General features: G+C 37.9%; 1 protein-coding gene across 1 annotated transcript; it reads left to right on the top strand.

The window, feature by feature from the left end:
- The first annotated feature begins 2109 nt into the window (after nt 1–2109).
- Nucleotides 2110–17583, top strand: rgs9a (regulator of G protein signaling 9a). Its single transcript, XM_035615097.1, has 17 exons — nt 2110–2328; nt 4298–4394; nt 6015–6065; nt 6196–6302; nt 7696–7747; nt 8593–8651; nt 9185–9261; nt 10457–10538; nt 10617–10679; nt 13460–13489; nt 13714–13775; nt 14040–14153; nt 14968–15083; nt 15562–15649; nt 15864–16002; nt 16448–16530; nt 16913–17583. The coding sequence occupies exons 1-17, from the start codon at nt 2260–2262 to the stop codon at nt 17067–17069; spliced, it is 1446 nt and encodes a 481-aa protein (XP_035470990.1). The 5' UTR covers nt 2110–2259; the 3' UTR covers nt 17070–17583.
- The last annotated feature ends 416 nt before the right edge of the window (nt 17584–17999 follow it).

Below are 17999 nucleotides of genomic sequence, written 5' to 3'. Positions count from 1 at the left end.
CGCAAAAAACACCTAACACTATTATGACTTAATATATCATGATTATCAGTTAGGAATACTGTATGACTTTCAGTTATTATTATTTCATACATTACACAGTATCCTCGGATTAGTTAACATACATTTTAACTTCTTCTAAATATTAGCAATTGCATTTTTTTCATAATAAGAAACTAGAAAATGATTTTTGGTTTTTTAAAGTAATAGTTTGACATTTTGGGAAATACTGCTATGCTACTCTTTTATCTGCTTAGTGAGAAGATGCCACTTATGTCTGAATACAGTAAATCAGTGACGAACTGGGATAAAAAAAAATGGCCCTGGCATTTGCAACACACACCGGCCCTTTTTTTCATACCCAGCAACCCCAACCCACTTGGAAATTTTTGTCTTTGCCCAGTTCACAAAATTGTCTACGGTCTCTTTCACGATGTCAAAAAGTTTTTCTCTTACTATCGTGTTTTTTTTAGCCATCCATGGGCGTCCAGGAGATCCATCCCGCTGGTCTGGAGGTACTCTGACAAGTGCGAAGACATGCGCAGCAACAATTGCGCAGTCAAAACAGTCTCATTCTTTAAAAGTGACTCCATGAAGGCGTGTGCTTTTACACGCACAACTGGCTTGTGTTTGTTACTGCATGTATAAAACAACTTTTTGAAAATAATCAAATACATTCTTAGCGACCCATACAGAGGGTGGACCTTCTGGTATTTGCCCAAATTCCAGATGGCCAGACCATAACTGCAGTAGATATTGCTGCGTTCAAACGGGGTTGTATTCACGAGAGTCCCTTTGAGTGCCCCACTTGTGGTATTCACGACTTCAGATCTTTCTGAAAATGTGTTTGCTGACGTTTTCAGAAATGGTGAGGCAATGGAAGTTCATTAGTCATTGGAGAATAAGTTAATATATTGCAATTTTAGTTGTATTGGCTAATTGTTGATATTCCCAATGGCCTCATCTTTGCCCTTTGTCATTTTGCCTTGGCATTCCCTGCATTATGAGACCCAACTTGCTAAATTGGACACCAAGGACACAGAGTAGGCTACACAACTTCTTACAACATAATCAGCTAATAAGTTCCATTGGAATGCAGCATAAATCTAATGCAGCCAGCTAGCTTAATTTGGCATATCACTAGAGACGGGGGGAAACACCTAGCCTGGCACTGTCCATATATAGGCATAGACTGCATATAAAAATGGATGCAGGTATTGATGCAGGCTCTTGTCATCTGACGTCTGGACTACTGCAACTTCTTCCATGCTCTGCCAATATGTGCCAGCTGACCTGCTGTTCAACAACCTAACCAAGTTCTCCCACACTACACCACTCCTCCGCACCCTGCACTGGCTCCTGATGATGAATTTGATTAAGGCCATCCCTACATCCAGAACATGGTCAGCTTACACTCCAGCCTGTCCACTACACTTTGCTACTGCCAAACACACTTATTGTGTCGCTTTGGACAAAAGCGAAATTAAAATAATGTAACATAGTCACCGGGTTTGTAAAATGAAGCCAACACAGATGTGCCTGAAGTCTGTATTCTCTAGAATCACCAGCAGAGGGCGACTTCCTGGTTGCAAAAATAAGTCAGTTTCTAAAGTAGTCTATGAGAAAATGACCCTATTTCTCCCCTGACTTATATCATCAGTAAACGTTTTCCTGAGGAGTTTATGGTCTCAATCAGTTTAGTTTAAAGTCTTCTTCAATACAGCATGATGTTCATTGAGTAAATTATGGTCTCATTTTACAGTACATACGTGAGAGCAGAAGTCTCTGAACATATAACTCTTAACAAGAAAGAGAATAAAATATTATTTCCAAATTGTATCTTAGAAGTTTTTAATCTACTACTTTTACATTGAATCATTTTAATGCATAATGATAGAAAATGTATAAATAGTATTCTAATATATCATCAAATCCCACAAAGTATTTGGTAATTGTGACTCACTATAGCTTTCATACTGCCTCCCTATACTGTAGAAACTGACTCTCTCTTAAGTTTGGTTAATTTAAGAACCACCCAGACTGGCTTTTCTCTGTAATTACTTGGGGGATAAGAGCAGGAGTTCCATACAGCTGATTGGTGGATATATCCTTCCTTCATATCCCCTCTCAATACTCACACAGGAAGAGTGCCTGCATGCACACACTTCTCTCAGCACCTTTACGTATTATAACTGGAATATTTCACAGCAGGAATTTTTTTTTAATTAAAAAAATTGATTTGTTTTTCATCGGCCTGCAAATATGACGATTAGATCAGCTCGTCCAGACCGAGGGCAGCATTTTCGACCCCGTATGCTCTGCCTCAATAAGGTGAGTGGATAATATCATTATTATTATTGGTCAGCTTTTATCCAGTGCTTCAACTTTGTATACATTGTTGTTACATTATAGATAATACATCTTCATTATCCATAGAATATATTCTAGTATTGAGTATGAATTACTACTTTTCATGTACATTGCAGATATGTCAGTTATTGAATTGAAATTAGATTTCACATTTCTGGAGGACACTGATATTTGACCTTTGGAAAAAAACAAATACATTCCTGTCACATGTAGGACCTTATTATGTACATGTGTTTATACATGGTTTAAAGAGCAGAGGATTGTTAACGATAATCTTTAATTCCACTGTAAATCCAATTAGCTTTGCTAGTCTAATGGTGAAGTACACTGTACAGGTTATCAGCAATGCCTGACCTATTCTGGTATGCTCCTAAAAAAAGACCAAAAACAACAACAAAGGAGTGGGGTACAGGACAGAAAAAAAACAAGTAAATAGCATCATAGCAAATTGTGTGCGCAATAAGCAAATGAAAGGATTAAAAACAAGATCCTCTTTAAGTCACAAAAGAATAAGATCACAGTGTGCTGAACTGTGTCACATGTTGATATCGTGGGCATTCTCTTTATATTAGTGAGTGTGAATTTACTGTACATACATACACATGCAATATGACTACGGTGCAGGAAACTTTAATTCTTCTTTAAGTTCATTTAGTTGGACACTTTTCTCATTTGAATGGTGCAAGAAGACATTCAGAGTAAGTTTTATTACATTTACATTCATTAATTTGGCAGACATTTGATGTTTTTCTCAAGTGATGAAGATGAAGTAGAAGCCCTGGACAATACAGTAAGTGTCACAGGCCTTCAGTGTGTAATGTAAAATATGCTTGGACATGTCAGGAGCAGACGGGAATCTAAGCCAAAACTAAACAAATTCCAAGCTTCAGCCAACCCTTGTAAGTTGAAGCAAATACTACACAGAATACAAAATAATGAGACAAAAGGTCTTTAATTGGATGTAGGGATGACCTCATAGCTGAGTGGATGGTGAGCCGGACCATTAACTGCATGTCACTCCCCTGCTCACTTTGTCAGTTTTTACTGTCACTATCAATTAAATGTCCAAAAAATAGAAGCTTTTTCCTGTGAGGAAGTATTTCTTGGACTTGAGGTGTTTAGGGGAGTGATGGTGAGCCACTGATTAATTATAACAAAGAGTTTCATGTAAATCCTGTGCTAGTTCTTCCTCGCAAAGGTGGAATAAATAAATGTTTCACTTTTAAAGTAAAAGTAGCAAAAGCACAATTTAAAATGTCTCCATTAGAAGTAAGAGTCTTGCATTCAAAATGGGACTTGAATGAATATAGTGTTAAAGTCAAAGATTTGTTGCACATGTAAATGGCCGTTGTCATTGGTGCATATATGGTGGTATTGGATTATCAACACTGAGACCTCAAAGCTACAGTTTGTAATATTTAGAAGAACTTATTCACAGAAATGTATTGTTTGTCAAAATCACTCTTTGACATTGCTACAATTCAGGGCTTTTGGTCTAGTGGTAGTGTGTCGGTCCCCCATACCCGAGGCTGCCAGTTCACGGCCCAGCCAGTGCAGTAAAATCACAACAACAACAAAGAGGGAAACAAGCTTTCTCTAAAATTGCTAAGCGCCCCTTTTATTATGTAGCCTCTGTGTAAAAGGTTAAACATTTCTCTCTGAAATGTTACGAAACAGAAGGTTAAAGTAGCACAACATCAACATACTCAAGTTAGGTACAAGTACCTCAGAGTACATGTTACTCTTGTCAGATGCAAGAGCAACAAACAGCCTTTGCCACTTTCCTGATGAGATACAGCCCTGTCATTCATATTCAAATATTCTGCATTCTGAAGGGTGCCTTTCTTTTCGTGAGTGGAACATGGATATCTGAACTGGATATCTGTGATAATGAATAATATTCTTGAATAAATTAAACCTCTGTTTCCAGCTGGAGGTCATCGTGGTGGAGATGCAGGACCCGAAAAGTGGAGTGACAGGCTCAGAGCAGAAACTCAACGTCACTACCATCCCACATGTTTTCGCTGGTGAGTCTCACACACACACACACAAAGATGCAGACCTAATTTAGAGATGGGCTGGACAGGTTGCCATCTTTGATTGTTGTTTATAAACAAAGATGGACAAAAACAAAATGCCAAATGAATAACAAAGTCTTCCTGTGTCTGCTGGATGTGTAAACATGCAGTTGACTTCAGCTTTACAGGGTGTGTCAAGTTATGGTTTCAGCTTGTTGTGCTGCCCCAACGTGCCAAAAAATGTACTACTGTACATGCCTTTAAATATGTTTTAGTTTATTACTGTTTTTTGTCGATGTATATAAAATATAATCTTCGTATTCTGTCATTAGTCATTTGTATTTATTTGTGATTGTGTTTATTGACCTTTATTTGCTGCAAATGTTGCATTTGTCCCTGCATAATCAATACAATAATAAAAGTAAAAAAGAGATATGGGAATTCTTCCAGTGGCTCAATTTTTCCAGTGGCTCCAGTCCCTGTTCACTGACCTTTAATTCTAGATTTTTATCAAATTTTACTGTCAACTCCCAGAATAAACAGCTCACAAACAAGTACAGTGCATTTATTGATCAAACATAAAAACACACACTGTAGTTGCATTATTTAAAGCACAGCCTCTGACAGGCTGCCTTGACTGCCTAAGCTTCTAACAGAGGCTAAATGAGGCACACCACAATTGGATGTGATCTGGACAGTGCTTTAGGAGCCAAGCTAGCTTTAATCTGGTGTAAAGCCAGGGATGGAAAGGTCAGTATGGATTCTGTATTTAGGCCAAATCCACCATGTGATCTGAGATAGTCTGAGTAATGTGTGAGCACCTCCTGTGGTGAGTGATTGTTTCCAAAAAAATGGCTAGAGGAAAAACAATGTGATCCATCTGTAATGCCTGTTACCTTTAGCTAATTTGTGTTGTTGTGTCTCCCGGCTACTGCTGCCTGTTGTTTTGTCCTCCGTTATCCTTACAACAGATTTGGGGTATGATATCGAGATAAGACAAGATTCCCATGAGAATTGCCACTGCGAAGTTGGGACAGGAGCATGAACTGGTGAAGAAGGTGGACCTGTACCAACCAGATATAGTTGGGCTCACCTCTACGCATAAGTTCTGAAACCAAACACCCACAGAAGAGCAGGACTCTCCCCTTTTACAGAAGTTCCCAGGGTGACACACATGATGTTCTTCCCAGAGAATTAGAGGGTTGTCTGTTTGCAGTGCTGCTGAGGGGGAGGCTCTGGCTGTTGTGTGTGCTCATGTACCAAACAGCAGGTCAGAGTACCTCGCCTTTTTGGAGTCCCAGGATAGGGGCCTGGAAAGGATCTGCCAAGGGACAACAATTTCATGGGCAACAACAGAGAGACCTGGAAGGTCATGATTGGAACAGCCTGCCTGATCTGAATGAGTGGTGCTTTCTATTTGGACTTGCCTTGGATTGGCCATAACAAAGACTATATTGGTGCATACTGTGTCTGATAAGTGTACCTGGTACCTTAACATCTTACAATCGATGATCGACTTGATTGATACAACTGTGGTCATCATCAGATCTTCCAGGGCCTCGAGTCTGTTTGATTAACTGTGTATACAGTCTGTATAGTGTTTAAGCTCTTTACCGTGTTCCAACACAGGTAAGGACATCATTGCATGGATTGCCAACAAGATGAAGACCCCACCAGAAGGTAAAGTCTGTACAAAGATCAAAGACTACTTCCAAAATGTTACATCTCCATTCATGTCATTGAAGAGAGACTTCATCCCACTCGTTCTCACTTCCTTTTCACCTGCTGCCTCCTGTCTGTGTCGTTTCAGAGGCTCATGTCTTTGGCACCATGTTAGTGGCCTTTGGCTACATTTACCCCCTGCAGAACCACAAGATGCTGGTCATGTGTAATGACACTAGCCTCTACCGCTTCCAGGTAAACCCTTGCTTCTTAAGGAATCAGTGTCACACTATTATCACAGTTTGAACAGGGTTTCACTTCACTAAAGATAGACCCACTGATTGTGTCTAAGTGCCCAGCATATGGATTCCTGCACAGCTCACTGCTGTGTTTTGAAATCATCAATGAGCTGTTTTAAACACTGTGAACTGGGAGGAAATTTGAGGAACTGTTATTTAAAATATTTTTCCCCCCAAGAATAAAAATTATTCAGTGCCATTTATTTGTGAAATTCTTAGTAAAATGTTTTACTGTAAGAAATTGTCACTAAATTGTAATTGCTCCTGCGAAACATGCAGACATGTAAAATATACATTTTAATGATACCTGATACGTTATGATCCTATCTATCCAGACTTTACTGTGGTAACAAGTTATTATGATCATCCCATGATTAATTGTATAGAACATAGATAGGAAATGGAAAAATAGAACTTATTGTTTTAATCATTATATATATATATATATATATATATGTATATATATATATATATGTATATATATATATATATATATATATATATAGAGAGAGAGAGAGAGAGAGAGAGAGAGAGAGAGAGAGAGAGAGAGATTATTATATTCATTCATAATATCTTTATGGTGGAATGCACTTATTGTAATCGCTTTGGACAAAAGCGTCTGCTTAATGAATTTAATGTAAAATGTAATGTAATGTTAATTTTAATATAAACATTTTTAGTTCATATTGACATTTTATTCCCAATGTCACATGCCGTTTTTTATTCTATGACCATCATGTGCTCCCTGCCTCTGTTAAGTAGAGCAACCACTATCAGACTGTAATGAAAAAATCATTATGAATCAGACATCTGGTGGCTGCTGTAAATAATCCCAGTACACAGACACAGTAACTGACTAACTGACTACACTGGCTTGTGAAAACACATTTACTGTGCAGGATCCAAGTGTGAAGCCAGTGTCAGGGGCATCAGATAGCTGGTGAATTAAGAGTTGGCTCGACAACATTCTGATTCGCTGAAATCCTGAGTGCTGAGATAAGGTTTAGGTAAAGAAAAGAAAAGTCCTGTTTTTCAGGTGTTTGGTAAAGAATGTGGTTTGGGGTTAAACGTGTCCATCTTGTGCTCCAAGTCTCTTGTGCTGTGAGTGACTAGACAGAAGCAGTAGAAACATACGCTGTTAACAATGATTGCTAATTGTGTTGATAGACAATCTAATCTGAGTAGTATCACTTTGGTTTAAAAACCTTAGCTGGTGCAATTTTCTAAAGCTTTTACAGGGTTGGTTATAGCCACTGTTATTTACATGTTTTGTTTATTATGTTGTTTATTGTTAATGTTTATACAGTGACAGAACATCAATAACACTGTTTTCAATATGAACCTTTCAGGCCCCATACTTTTGGCCTACACAGAAATGGGTTGCAGACGACTCTGATTATGGTGGGTACAGTATCTCATATGAGGTGGTTGTTTCCTAGAACAGAAAAAAACATGAGCCTCGCTGTCTCTTTACAGTAAATCGTGAAGACTGTTGAGTCACAACTACAGATGCTTCATTCTGTATATTGATGATTTATTATTGACCTCTCACTAAGAAAATAAAAATAATGTCAACGCTCCAATACAAGATTTATGGCCAATATAGCATAGATTCTGAGTGGTGATTTCACGAGGCACATGGTTGGGAAAATAACTTGTATCATTTTAGAAGGAGGTTCTGTTTTTACTCAAATCTGAAAAAAATATCTGGTAAGTCGGAAATGGGAAGCACACATGGGAAGCACTGAAATGTCTTCAACTGTAGAAGAACGGGGCAGTTAAAGAAAACGTCTGACACTTTTGGAGGTCGCTACACAGCATGTCAGATTTCCCAAGGAGTGGTAGAACTTTCTAAGTCTACAAGAATCCCTGCTGGGGTTTGGATGAACATAAAAACACTACAATGTCACTCAGTAGAGCATATACCTCCACCAAGGCCCAACAGTCCCCTTCAATTCCATCAAGCTGCGCTAAATTGCACACACTCAGAGAAACCAGTCCCCTAAATATGCCAGATTTTTTTTATTCATCAAGATCCATACTTTATTTCCTGGAATTTCTCCCAATTTGAACAGCTGGGCTAAACACATTGTACATTGTGGTCGTGTTTGTAACTAATACTAGTTTTCTGTTAGTGGATAAAATGGCAAAAAAATAAATTTATAACACTGATCATGTCAACTGTTTGTAATTTGTTTTTTTTATATTTGAAACTTTAGTAACCAATGTTTTTGATGTGGTTGCAGCCATTTACCTAGCCAAGAGGAACATCCGCAAGAAAGGCATGCTAGAACCTTATGAACAGGTAAATAAGTGTGTGTATATGCATGAGTAAAAAAGTCCACAGCTTTCTTTCCTATGTTGTTTAAAGTTATAAACAGCACTGACAGTGCTGGAAACCAGATTTACTTTCGCTCACAGATACTGAGTCTGAATGCAGACACAAGATGTAATTTGGCAACAAGCATTAAGCCCAAAACAGACCGTAGATCAAAACAGCTGGACTTAGAAAAGGAAGCTTAAACTGTTGCCATCTGACTTTGCTGTAGCACTTATTATTTCCCCCCCACTCTCTCTTTATGTCAGAACAACTCAATTGTAAACTGTTTCAAAAACAGCTACGTTTTTGAATTTTGGAAGAATTATTTTCATTTTTATACCATTTGTATACCACTTTAGTAGCTATCCCCATTCAGTTGGCAAGTGACATGGAAAGTTGATGGTAGATGGTCGAATAATATAAAGAATTAGGAGATATGGCTGTAAGGAGATATTTTAGTATATTAATCCAATGAAACTCAAAATATCCAAGGCCAAACTGTACTGTGTTTTAAACAGGCACATTACAACCACCTCCATAAATGGCTGAACCACAAGTGGGACTTTATTGTGATGCAGGCCACTGAACAATACAAGTAAGTGAAACCATTACAGCCTGAGACTGAACCTCAGTATGTTCTCTTTGTTTAAGATCTAGTATTTCAAAGATCACATAGGTAGGTAGGTAGGTACGTAAGATATATATACAGATAGATAGATAGATAGATAGATAGATAGATAGAACTTGTTTGCACACGGTATAGAACTTCCATACAGGTCATTTTTTTATTGCTCTTGTCTCATTAATTAAAAGAAGACCAAATCGCAAATTCTGCTAAATGTAAATACTATTCATATGTTCTTCCAGTCACTGTGATAGAGTGGTGATTGTGATGAGCAGAGGGTTTTCAGCTTAGACGTCTCGTCTTCGTAAGAGAAAAGTTACTGAAAAGGAGAAGCTGACTGAGTTTCTCTTCAGGCCATTTCGTTTGAGCTTTCACCTTCAACGATCAATACGTCCTATTCATTTTTTGGTGTGCAGTCACACTTTCTGCAGTCTCGTTGTGGTGTATCCACAGCAACCGTGTCTGTGATGTGTAGTTACATTTTACGAAGAGGCATATGCCATGTTAAGTGTTATTGTAGGAATATGATTGCAAATGTGCTGTGAAACTGTATCTCAAGCTATATGTGTGTGCTCAGTTTTGTGAATATGTAAAGTTAAATGAAAAAAATTTGCAGATTAACATTTGCAAATAATATTTGTTTAAACTATAAACCCATAGTATGTCAGCTACAGTGTAGCCCATAGAGAGGCAGAGAAGTCACATATGTAGACCAATGACTGTATATAAAGATGAAGGATGTGTGTCCAATGTGGGCCAGAATCTGCGCAATAGTGATTGTGGAGTGGAGCTGCGCTATCAAGATTCAGCCTATACACCCAACTAATATACCATTGGTCAGTCTCAGCTGTAAATCATGATGTTTCAACCAATTTTTAAATCATCAACTAACTTATAATAACCAAACTTATCAGAAACATGATCACTTGAACATACATCAGTGGGAAATTTATTTGATGTGATCTTTGACTTATTAGTTTGATACATGTCCAGCATGACCAAGCCCAAGCAGCAATACAGAACATTGGCAAACGGAATAGCCTAAAACTGGCAAAAGAAATCAGTTGTTAACAATATCATGAATCTGAACAGCTGTTTGACTTTTACTAACACTCCTGCTTTCCATCTATGTATGCGTGTGTGTGTGTGTGTGTGTGTGTGTCAGGGCAGGTAAGGAGAGGAAGAAGCCAGATCGTGTGGTGTTTGACTGCCAGGAGAGGGCTTACTGGATACTGAACAGGCCACCGGTCAGTGTGTGTGTGTGTGTGTGTGTGTGTATTTTACTTCCTGCAAATACATCATGAATCTGTCCTGTGTGTGTTCAGCGCCGTACTCACAGTGCTATGGATTGCGGTCCAGAGCGTCTTATTGATCCGAACGAAGATGAGGTAAAAGGTCAGTTCACACACAGACACACACACACACACACACACATACGCAGTGGAAAGGCTGAGGTGTTAGCTCAGCTTAAGTAATAAAGCAGAGCTGATCTCTATGGACATATCCACTTAGAGACGAGAACTATCTGGGGCTCACTCTCTCTGTCTCTCCTCTCTTTCTCTTCCCATTTAACCCTTCTTTTCCTTCCATGTACTTTTTAAAAATCAGGTAGAGTAAATTTGCTGTTAATTAAACAATATAGTTTGGTGTTTATTAAATCAGTTTACATTTCACATTCAGACACGATTAATAACAGTGTTTTGTCATCACTTGTCTTTTGGACAGCTTTTGAAAAATAGAGTTATATAGATTCCTATGTTTATAACTAAGGTCACTGTTCAAAGTGCCAAAAACTTGATGTCTCAATAAGTTTGAGCATCTTCTGTTGTACCTGCTAAAACTTGCTGTTTCCCAGATGCACTTAGGCGCTTAGGTTGCATCTCGTGCCCAGCAAGAGTTTCAGTGTCTCTCATTTCAATTTGCAGAGGACATATTTACAGCTCTCTTTACTTTCCCTGTACCCAGACACTGCGGAACACAGCCCATAGTGTTGTTTGAATGTGACACATACTGTTCCCCCAGTGAACACTGGGAATTCCCCGTCATTGTATCAACGAGATCATCACTGTACTGTGTACTGCATCCTCAATAGATAAAAAAAAGTACTGACATTGTATCTGTTCTCATTCCCAGGTAACGTTCAGTTTTCTCACAATACCTCAAACGCATCATAGTAGACACAAAACATCCAGTAACATCTGGTAGATGACCAGATGTAATTATTTGCGAGCAAATAGGAAACTGTAGCCAGCATTGGATTATAGGTATGCATATATAGTGTAGGACAATGTATGCTTTTTACTGTTCTACATTTAGTTGGCAAAATATTAAATTTACAGATAAAGATTTTACACCACAAATCATAAATATATATATATACATATATAAAGGCCCCTAATGGGACAAGCATTGGAATTTAGCTACAAATGATTTGATTGTTTCTGTCCCTATCGGATAAACATTAGATTAATAACATCAATGAATTAATTATGGATTAAATAGCATGCACTAAACTGTTCAAAAAGAATCCAATAAAATTATGAATAATAGTGCACAGGGCCAATGTTTCTACATTATAAGTGAGGCTTAAACCATGAGTCGATCAACCAATTAGTGACAGAAAATAATGATAATTGATTCATTACCTTTTTGAATCAAAAGCGCCACAAATTCTCCAGATCCAAACTTTCAAATATGCATATGCTTATGTATGGTTTTTATTAGTCTTGTAATCATTGTCAAGAATATCTTATTTGTGATGCTTGCAAATGAGAATGCTTCTCCATCTTTGTCACCTTCCTTTACTTGTACCAAATGAAGATAATCAGAATCTGAACACATTAGGGCATCCTTTAAAGACTACTTTGTTCACTGCATTTCTCCTTCTCCTGTCTTTTTCTCTTTTCAAACAGATCTACTTACACTGATGAAGACAGAGTAATGTGAAAATGGAAAAAAAAAGTGTTTGTAGTGTTTTAGTCTCATGTAACTTGATGGTCTATGGCGTCTTTAGTTAGTCCCTCCAGGAAATAGTGATGTTGCATATGTAGTTATTCTCGCAAGATGAGCTATTTGAGGAGCTTTTTCATCTCACTCATGAAATAATTCTGTCCTAAATTGGTTATGCACTTTTGTGCATAAAGTAAACAGGGATGCTGGAAGTCAGTCAGAGTTTGGTTTGCTGAAACAAAGCCTTTATTATGACTTCATCTTAAATGCAACATTCAGGATTTTTGTTTTACTTTTAATGGGCAACAACCTCATCAGTATATCAGTTTTAGAGTAGTCTAGAAAACAACAGGCAGCAAACTTGAAAGAAATCAGACATTACTTTTTGAGACATATCTAGCCCACTATTACACCACTAAAATCTGTGATCCTTTCAGTTCACGCCTAACATCTATGTCTATACTGCATTCTACATTTGTGCATCTCATAGGTTACACAGAAAATACACTGAATTGTTCTCAAATTGAAATCAAATATTATTGAAGATTAAATCAACATTTTAAAACGATAGGCTCACTACTGTGCTACTCTCAAAATATGTTGGTTTTTTTACTTTGTTTTGTAAACTCTTTTGCCTTGCAGTTACAACCCCTTGCCAGTAACAGCAGCATCACACACAGTCTGGGAAATTTGAGCACTGAGATTTACACTTTTGGTTTTCTGCTTTCTACCTGTACTAGAGAGGCTTATTCACAGTATCTTTTTGGGACCCTAAGGACTGATATTATTTGTACACACATCTTATACTCTTTTTTCCTTGTCTTTTCTTGTTTTTGTGTTTTTTTTACAAATCTTTTAGACACATGCACAAACTTGAATTTGTCATACTGATTTATTTCCAAATACAACATAAGAACTATTTGTGAAAATCATTTTACAAGCTCAAAAACTCATTTTCCAAAATTTGAGCCAGAAGAAATATCCAATCTCAGCAAGCCAAGTTCAGATCACTTCTACTCCCACTGGAACACAGCGCCACAATTTTGCACCTTTACCCTGGAGGGTCTATTAAGTTGTTGTTGTTGTTGTTGTTCTCTTTGTGCTTCCACAGCAGCAGCTTTGTAGATAACACCTAAACATCAGAATGTTCCTCTGCATTCCTACTCGACTTACTTTAAACATCTAACAAACTGTTTCCATTTTTCCTTGTTGTCTTCAGAAAATCAGTTTTGATCAGTACAGACGCAAGGTAAGTGATAATATGTAATGAATGATGATATTCAAAAATAAAGATCTTATTTCATTTTTGTAAAGGTTTGAAACTGGAAGTTGAGTTCTATAGCATCAACAGGTTCTCACATGGACATCTGTCGAAATGTCCATAGTAGATTGTTTATTTTGAAATCCATTTGCAAAATGACAATAAGAATTTTACAAATGTAAACTCCATTTTTTATTCTTCATTTATTCTAGAACATGTTCTATCAACAAGCCATCATGAGGTCAAAGGTCAAATCTAGCGTGTCCCTTGGAGCGTAAGTTTGTCTGGTCCCTTATGTTTTTCCCACATCATTTTGACGTCACATCTTGTTCTTACATACAAATTATCTCAAGTATGAGATCTTTTACTTCCTAATTATAATAATTATTTCCAAACAAAATATCTGGTTATTACAAAAACAGGTTCTTTTGATTATCGGTGTGCAGTGATCAGTCAAAGCACTGACTTGCCCAGTTTGGAAACCTTGACAGAGACTCAGTGGATTCTTGTCTCACAGCAGTAACATCTATCCCCACAGGCTCGTAAAGTACATCACAACATACAAAACCCACGACCCGTTTCTGGCTCCATGTCAACCCAGCAACCCCTGGCAAACAGACAATGACACATACTGGACTCTCAACATGAGAGGGTGAGGGCCGCCACATTTTTTTTAACTTTCTGTCTTGTTTCATCATCAATGTACTTAATGGTGTCATTCTCAGATCAATAAATGATCATATTCTTGGTGAGACATTGGTATATTTATTGAAAACAAACAAAACTGGGAGATTATCATCCTCTTCAAACATCTACATTTGAACAGGAAGAGCTTCTGTTTTAGATTTGTATGGAATTGCTTTACAGCACAAAACAGGAAGATCAGAGACAAATGTCTCCACAACTGAACTTTAAGCTCAGCTGATGAAGGAGTGATGGTAAACTCCACCCCAACATGATTACCATCATCATCATCATCATCTGTCTTGATTAAAAAAATGTGACATTTTAAATTATTCAGCTGATGGTTATTTCAATAAGATGTGGGAATGATTAAGTAGACCTTGTGGGTTAATTTGTTTGTCGGTTTGTTCATTGGTTGGTTGGTTGTTCAATACCCAAAATATGTATCTAAGTTCTCTGTTAATAAATGTCTCCTGCGGTCAAATGGAATTAAAAAATATTTTATTTTAGAAAATCTCTTAAATCTAAAGGTTGTTTAGACATATGAATAGATGATACAAAATGGCAGAAAGCACAAGTCATTAGAATTTCATATCTTTATTTCATATGATTTGAATTCTTATGACAAAAACAGAGCTCTGTACTGGTGACTCTGCAGAATAGATTCCACACTGTTTGTCCTGTATCTCTGTAAATTTGTAGCATGGATACTTCTTAAAAACCACAGTCTTGTATGTGAGGTGAGAGCTTCAGTGGGTTACTGAGCCTGTGTTTCTGTTCAGAGTTGACGTCCCTACCAAGATGAGGGTCGAGCGCTGGTCCTTCAGCTTGTTCGAGCTGTTGACCGACCTGCGAGGAAGAGATGACTTCAAGGTCTTCCTCAAGAAGGAGTTCAGCGGTATGTTACCAAAACCCAATTTAAATACATTTCAGTTTGGATTGTGTATCTCTGGTGTTCAGCCCACCTGAGCATTCTGGGGGTGACTGCAGGATGGTGTGTACAGTTCAAAACAATTGGCCGCGTGAATTTGCAGCTGGAAAATCGGTAGAATTGATGTGATTCAGTCACGTCAACATGGAACAGAATCTCAGAGGAAAGTTCCCAACGTCTTGGCGAATCAGTGACACAAAGAACTGAGGCTGTTTGAGAGCAAAGGGAGGAACTGCCCAGAATCAGTGTTGTGTTCCTTACAAAGTGCTCAGTGAGTGTATCTGTACAGATTTGTTAATAATAAGTTAATAAACAAAGAACTTTGGACTATCTGTCTGTCATGCCATCTGCCTTTCAAATACCATCTACAGCCTTGCTCTCTGAGGCTGCACTAATACTGACTTCAACCAGCCAACAGCTAATGTGTGTGTGCGCGTGTTCTCAGGGGAGAACTTGGCTTTTTGGGAAGCAGCTGAAGAACTAAAGTGGGGCACTGGATCCTCCATGTCAGCAAAAGCTGAGACCATCTTCAAGTAAGACAAACATCATGGAAGTTAGACTATTTCTCTCTTTGCATGTGATTTTAACAGTAACGTGAGCAAAAGTGTGAACCAAACCTTAACGGAGGGTAAATTCCAGTACGGTTGTTTCAAAGGAATAACATCTCTAAACAGAGTTAGCAGTCTGTACCTCCCAACTCTCAGCCACATGGCAGGATATTGACCGGAAGTGTGTGTGTGTCTTCAGGACCTTCTTGGCCCCTGGTGCCCCCCGCTGGATCAACATTGATGGCAGGACCATGGGTCTGACAGTGAAGGGCCTGGATCATCCTCACCGTTACGTACTAGAGGCAGCTCAGACACACGTCTTCCTGCTCATGAAAAAGGTGTGTCTGTTTACCTCTAATATTGACTATAATTCATTGGTCGGGGGGGTTGATGCAAGCTAGTGGTTATATAAATGATCTCAAATTCTCTCTTTAGACCAAAAACCTGTTGAATGTCTGGGTAGGACGGGCAAGGGCAGAGGACCAACTTTTTAACAGTTTAAAAAAATACTTTTTATTGTTCAGTCTTTCGACTGCTTCTGATCTTACTGGCTATTTTAACCTTTTTTTTAGAATGTTTAATTTCATTGTATTTTACTCTTTTCTCCAAAGTTGCACTTTTATACCACTTTTATATAATTTCTATGTATTTATATAAATGTAATATTATTATTATTTTAATAATTGTTATTATTAGTAGTAATGGTAGTAGTAGTGGAAACCAATCCCTTTTGTTTTGTGGAGCTGAGGTCACCAGCAGTCTTGTGTGCTTTCATTGGTTCAGGACACTTTCTTCCGTTACCTCAAGTCACCAGTGTACAAAGACATCCAGAAGAAGGCACTGAGCCCTGAGACTCACAACTTCAGGTTAGTGGCTAAAGCCATTTCATTTCATTTTTGTGTTCTTTGTACTGCACATGAACAAATGTTGACCACACGTTCAATATGGTCCTTTTAGTATCTTAACAATATGGACAAACAAATATTCCCACCTTGCAGTTGCTGCTACACTAAGCTGTCAATGTGCAAGAACACTGGTCAGAGTCTCCCCTTGTGTTACTCAGCTATGGTGCTGAATAATGGCCAGAAAAGTGTTTTTGCAGGACACTATAAAGTCACCGTGGGGCTGACGTTTGACCATTTGTATATCAACTGCCTGCACCTAATCATTTTTATCCTCTTTGACATTTGTCAGAAAATGTGCATTTGGTTTCATATTAATTTTGTCATGTTTCTTTTTTCACCCTAGTCCGGCACAGCTGGAGCAAAATGCTCAGAATAGAAGCCCCGGCATCCATCCCATCATCCTCTGGCAGCAGGAGGAGGAGGAAAAGGCTAAGACTGCTGCTGCCTCCGCTCCCGTCGATGTCAAGGCCATGATGAGCAAAATAGACAGGAAAAAGTAGATATGCAGTGGAGGTTTACATGTCAAAGTGACATACACGCTATCCAGAGTCATCCCAGGAAGTGATGCTCTATTTTAGAAACTTATGAAATGTGAGAAATTGAGTAACCATGGCTACATATTTGAAGAGGTGTACAAGACACCACAGAGAGAGAAAACCTTCCTTGTTCTTTGGCAAAGTGGTAGAATATTTCCAAATTGTGGTCAGTATGTTGAGTCACTTTCATTTAAAAAATGATAACTAATACAACTTATTTCATGTTAAATACTTACATATATCACATTTCTTAGAAAAAAACATTTTAAATATATTTTATCAGTAAATTAGATATTAATTCAAAGCTTATTGTTTGCCATGAAACTGTACCTTGCTGCAAATTACTCTACCAGTTATAATCAAAATGCACATCAATGTCAGTACAGTGCAGTTAAAACAAACACATTTCCATATGGATATTTGTACAGTATGTACATATTGTTATTTGCCTGATATTAATAAATGAGATTAAGTTAAAGCAGAGTCAAGATCTGTGTTTTTGAGAACACAAACAAGTGTTTTTAGAAGTCTTTAAGAACTAAAATGTCTTCATTTAAATCAGTACTTGGTAGAAACTATTGGCTGAGTCTCTACAAGCTTTGAACACATTTGAGAACATCTCATTCCTCCTGACAGGATCCTCTGTCTGAAGCACTCAGAGAGAGACAGCAACTTGACCTGAAGACACTTAAGTGTCGTCTCGACTGTTTGCGTCATTGTTCTGCTGAAAGGCGAACCGGAGGGTTAATCACATGTAATTTTACATTATTTCTGTGAATCTGTGGATAAACACAGTTGAGGTGTGTTGTAGGCAGATCAACAAATATTAGCTGTTATCCAGTGAATATTTCTTATAGGATAAGACCAACTGCCAGGTTGATATTGCTACCATCA

The sequence above is a fragment of the Scophthalmus maximus genome, chromosome 17 (assembly GCF_022379125.1).
Source record: "Scophthalmus maximus strain ysfricsl-2021 chromosome 17, ASM2237912v1, whole genome shotgun sequence".
NCBI classification, from domain to species: Eukaryota; Metazoa; Chordata; class Actinopteri; order Pleuronectiformes; family Scophthalmidae; genus Scophthalmus; species Scophthalmus maximus.
Note: the sequence above shows the minus strand (reverse complement) of the source record. Positions and strands in the feature narration are given on the sequence as shown.

Coding starts and splice junctions, on each gene's coding strand:
- rgs9a (XM_035615097.1), top strand. CDS start 2,260: ATGACGATTAGATCAGCTCGTCCAGACCGAGGGCAGCATTTTCGACCC. Junction 6,066..6,195: donor GATGAAGACCCCACCAGAAG/GTAAAGTCTGTA, acceptor GTGTCGTTTCAG/AGGCTCATGTCTTTGGCACC. Junction 15,084..15,561: donor CCTCAAGAAGGAGTTCAGCG/GTATGTTACCAA, acceptor GCGTGTTCTCAG/GGGAGAACTTGGCTTTTTGG.